This window comes from Strongylocentrotus purpuratus, unplaced genomic scaffold, assembly GCF_000002235.5.
Source record: "Strongylocentrotus purpuratus isolate Spur 01 unplaced genomic scaffold, Spur_5.0 spur5_contig_865, whole genome shotgun sequence".
NCBI classification, from domain to species: Eukaryota; Metazoa; Echinodermata; class Echinoidea; order Camarodonta; family Strongylocentrotidae; genus Strongylocentrotus; species Strongylocentrotus purpuratus.
In genome coordinates this window covers 987,775-991,568 of record NW_022145574.1, presented here as the reverse complement: position 1 = coordinate 991,568, position 3,794 = coordinate 987,775, and the positions used below count along the sequence as shown (strand labels likewise).

Genomic DNA, 3,794 nt, shown 5'->3' with positions numbered 1-3,794 from the left:
AGAGTGTCAAATGTGGATTGATATGTTGCCCACATTCTTTAGTGCCGGGTTGCGATTCGAACCCTCAACCCTCAGATTGAGGATCAGGTGAATGAACCACTGTACCACAACCCCCTTCAATTTCTTAAGTTTTTTAAATCATTGCATGTGGGTATATTTTGTTAGGGCTTTTGACTTCAAATACAAAAAGTCCCAGGTTTTAACTTTTCTCAATGCTTCCATTCTTGGACAGATGTATTAAATGGATATCTGACAAGGTTGGACAACTTTAGTTACAGGGCGTGTAAGAGTAGTAACTGATTTAGCTTACCTGGGTTAACAACTTCAAAATATTATCTATATTAATATAAAATCGTAAAAAATAACATAACAGAAATGAACGAAAATGTATGCCATTACCTTAGTTAGGGGGTCATTATTTTACCTATTCAGTTAAATTATTTGATCTTCTATTTCTCAACTACTTTCTAAAAATCCAATCGAGGGCAATTTCAATAGCCTTTTGTATATCCAATCACATTCACGTTCGCATTACGTCATAAGTCATTGTCATATTCGTAAATTTCAATTGGTGACGCGGCACAAGGCTATTGAAATTGCCTTAACTTGATGTTTCGAAAGTTGTTGCGATCGTATTTGAAATTGATTTATTACTTCTCAGGTCCAATCGCCAGTGCCTTGGTTGGTAGGTTTGGTGCCCAAGCTGTTGCTATCGTCGGAGGCTTGATGGCATCAGCAGGTTTCTGTCTAAGTGCTCTAGCGCCCTCTCTGGACTACCTCTTCTTTACATACGGCGCTTTGACAGGTGCGTGACTTAAAGGCTAAGTCCACTCCAAAAATAATTTCATTTTGATAGATGCAGGAAAACAAGAGAAACAGAGCAAACAGAAATTGAGTAAATCGAATAACTTTTAAGGAAGTTATGAATTTGTTTTAAAGTATGAAAAACTATAGAACTTAGAAAATCACTACACAAAATGCTAATTTGATTTTCATTTTGTGACGTCATTGCCTAACTATTTATCAATTGCTTGAATATATTTTTCATCCCATTAATTTCCCTTTTTATCCCCAAAAACTTGATTTCCCCATGCCTTTGCCCAGGTTATATGATTTGTATCATATTGCGTGCATGACATTTCAAAAAATTGATTATGAACTTTGAAAAATTGATAGTGTAATTTGGTATAAGATGGCGGTTTTCAACCTCTCCAAGATTATTTGCACCAAAGAACTTACCCTCTGTTTAATATCTACCACTATTTGCGTTTACCAAATTCGTTTCTTCTTTCCCCCATGTTTTTGGTCAGGTTTTGGATTCGGTCTCTGCTACCTTCCTTGTATTGTCATGGTCGGTCGATTCTTCGAGAAGCGTCGATCTATCGCTACAGGATTTGTGGTCGCTGGTTCCGGCATGGGTACTTTCATGTTCGCTCCCATCGTTCAGATCATTGTCGAAGCAGTCGGTTGGAGACACGGTTTCCTCGTCCTGGGAGCCATGGAACTTACTCTCTGCCTATGCGGCGCTACCTACATCCCGAAGCTGATACCTGAACGTCCTTCTCCTGAGGATTACCAGAAGCACCTTAAAGATCTTGAGAGACAGGAACACGAGATGAGTTTGAACGACATAGAGCTAACGGAACTGGACTCTATTTTTTCACTGAGTACGTACCTGCCTGTTGGAAGTGTGAGTCAAAATGTTAGTCGGAACGTCAGCAAAAATGTGTCTGCGGCATCACTGTCAGCCCCATCAAAACCATCGGCCGATGAGTCAGCAGAAAACCAAGATGCGGAGTCACTAAATACGTTGAAAGCTGAAACTGTGACGCGGGTGAGCATAGCAGAGGATGCACGGACCCTGATAAGCATTATGCCTTATACTGCAGCAATGGACATCTACTCTAACAGGATACCTTCGGCCTCCACCGTAGCAGTGCCAGAGTCGATCCACGTAGACAGACGTTGCGGGCGCTGCATATCTCCATTCTACAAAGTGTTGCGGTTACTGAATAACCGCTTCCTGGTGGTGTTTGCCCTCTCAAACTTCGTCCTTTGTATAGGTTACCAGTTACCATACGTCTACTTCAAATCTTATGCCATTCGTCTTGGTGTCGCCGAGGATGAATGGTCCTTCATCCTCTCGGTCATGGGTATCATGGATACCCTTGGAAGGATCCTCGTCGGCTTCGTGTTTGATCGTGTCCTCGGGAAACATTGGCGGATGTTGGGTTACGTATCAAGCTGCACTCTTGCGGGCGCTCTTCTCCTCATTGTGCCGTTAGTTTCAGGATACCTGAGCCTCGCCGTTATTGCTTCTCTTTTTGCGTTGATTGCCGGATCCACGGATTCGCTGACACCTGCCTTGCTTGTAGCATTTGTGGGGCTGGACACACTAGGTTATTCCTTTGGGTTCGTCATCGAAATGCAAGGATTGGGATTTCTCGTTGGACCACCAATTGCAGGTAATAACTTTATATCGAAATCATAATTATTGTAAAATCGTACATTCTAAGAATCATATTCAAGTTTTTCAAGAATGCAGTTGGTATGGGACAATGAGATTCAGGTGAACTACCACATTAGATTTTATCATTGTCTTAAACGCTACTGCTTTATTTTGTCCAGTTTTGGTTAGGGTAAACATGTTAAGATCCGTCCGAAACCTCGTCTACAATGATTTTAAACAATTATTAAAACCATACTCAACATCTCCCGCCCCTAACGCTTTCGGATTTATTTCCAAACAGGCGCCCTCTATGGCTTGTTCATGGATTACGCTGTGGTCTTCTATGCTGGAGGATTTGCTTTTGTGCTTGCTGGGATCATCATGGTGGTCGAGCCGGTGCTGGGTGGAAAATTCCGATGCCGATCAAGAACCTAGTTGAATTTTTTTAAAGCATCGCCGATCATAACTTTAAGTTTAACCGTAAAGCTCTGTTGGAAGTTCACGAAAGCTCATGAAGTTTATGGAACCAATTCTTTCTGAAGTATGTACGAAATGGCATTTGCAATGTTCCTTTCTTTCGGAAATGATATGTATCAATTAAGAGAAAATATAATTAATTGGTAAGATCTGAGTCTCTTCTTAAAATTCATGATAATATGAATTTAGAGACACTAAGAGCCTCGATGTTTTGATTAGAGAAAGGTAAACTTATAATGAACTAAAACTAGCATGTAGACATGTTTTATGAAAGCAACAATAGCATATCTAGATAAATATTGAAAACAGAAAAATATGATTGTGGAAGTATTACAAAAAAGAAAAGGGAAAACAAATATTAATGACTGGTATTTCTGGCTTACCCATAAAAAGTAGCGACAAATAAAGGAGAAGAGCTGAAGATGGGAAATGAAAGAGACGGAGAGAGAAAGAGAAAGAGAAGAAGAAGAGGTCAAATTTATTTTCAAAAAAGAAAGGAAGGAGGATGTAAAAAGAGAGAGAGAGAGAGAGAGAGAGAAGGAGAGAAAGATAGACAAAACTCTAGAGAAAAAAAAACACGAGAAAAAGTTGAGAAATGTGAAAGAAAAAGACAACGAAGGAACACAGATAAAGCAAGGAGTTTGAGTGTAGATGATGAAAGGGGAAGGAGCTAGAAAGAGAGCGGAATAGGGAGGCGAAAGAGAGAGAGAGAGAGAGAGAAAAAGAGAGAGAGAGAGAGAGAGAAATGGGAGGGAGAGCAAGTGAGTTAAATACATGACATGATAAAACAGATAGAATTTTTACCATGGCCCAATAATAACCTATAAAAATGCAGGAAATGTAGCACAGGGACGATGAATCAAATGAT

General features: G+C 40.0%; 1 protein-coding gene across 1 annotated transcript; it reads left to right on the top strand.

Moving 5' to 3' along the window:
- Positions 1–609: 609 nt before the first annotated feature.
- On the top strand, positions 610–3,417 carry LOC115919609 (monocarboxylate transporter 12-like). The gene is made up of 3 exons (XM_030973655.1): positions 610–805; positions 1,311–2,465; positions 2,751–3,417. The coding sequence occupies exons 1-3, from the start codon at positions 610–612 to the stop codon at positions 2,882–2,884; spliced, it is 1,485 nt and encodes a 494-aa protein (XP_030829515.1). The 3' UTR covers positions 2,885–3,417.
- Positions 3,418–3,794: the final 377 nt, after the last annotated feature.

Bases quoted from the DNA above. Each gene is read 5' to 3' on its own strand.
- LOC115919609 (XM_030973655.1), top strand. From the start codon at position 610: ATGTTTCGAAAGTTGTTGCGATCGTATTTGAAATTGATTTATTACTTC. The intron at 806-1,310 runs GTGCGTGACTTA...GTTTTTGGTCAG, and splicing joins TACATACGGCGCTTTGACAG to GTTTTGGATTCGGTCTCTGC. The intron at 2,466-2,750 runs GTAATAACTTTA...ATTTCCAAACAG, and splicing joins CGTTGGACCACCAATTGCAG to GCGCCCTCTATGGCTTGTTC.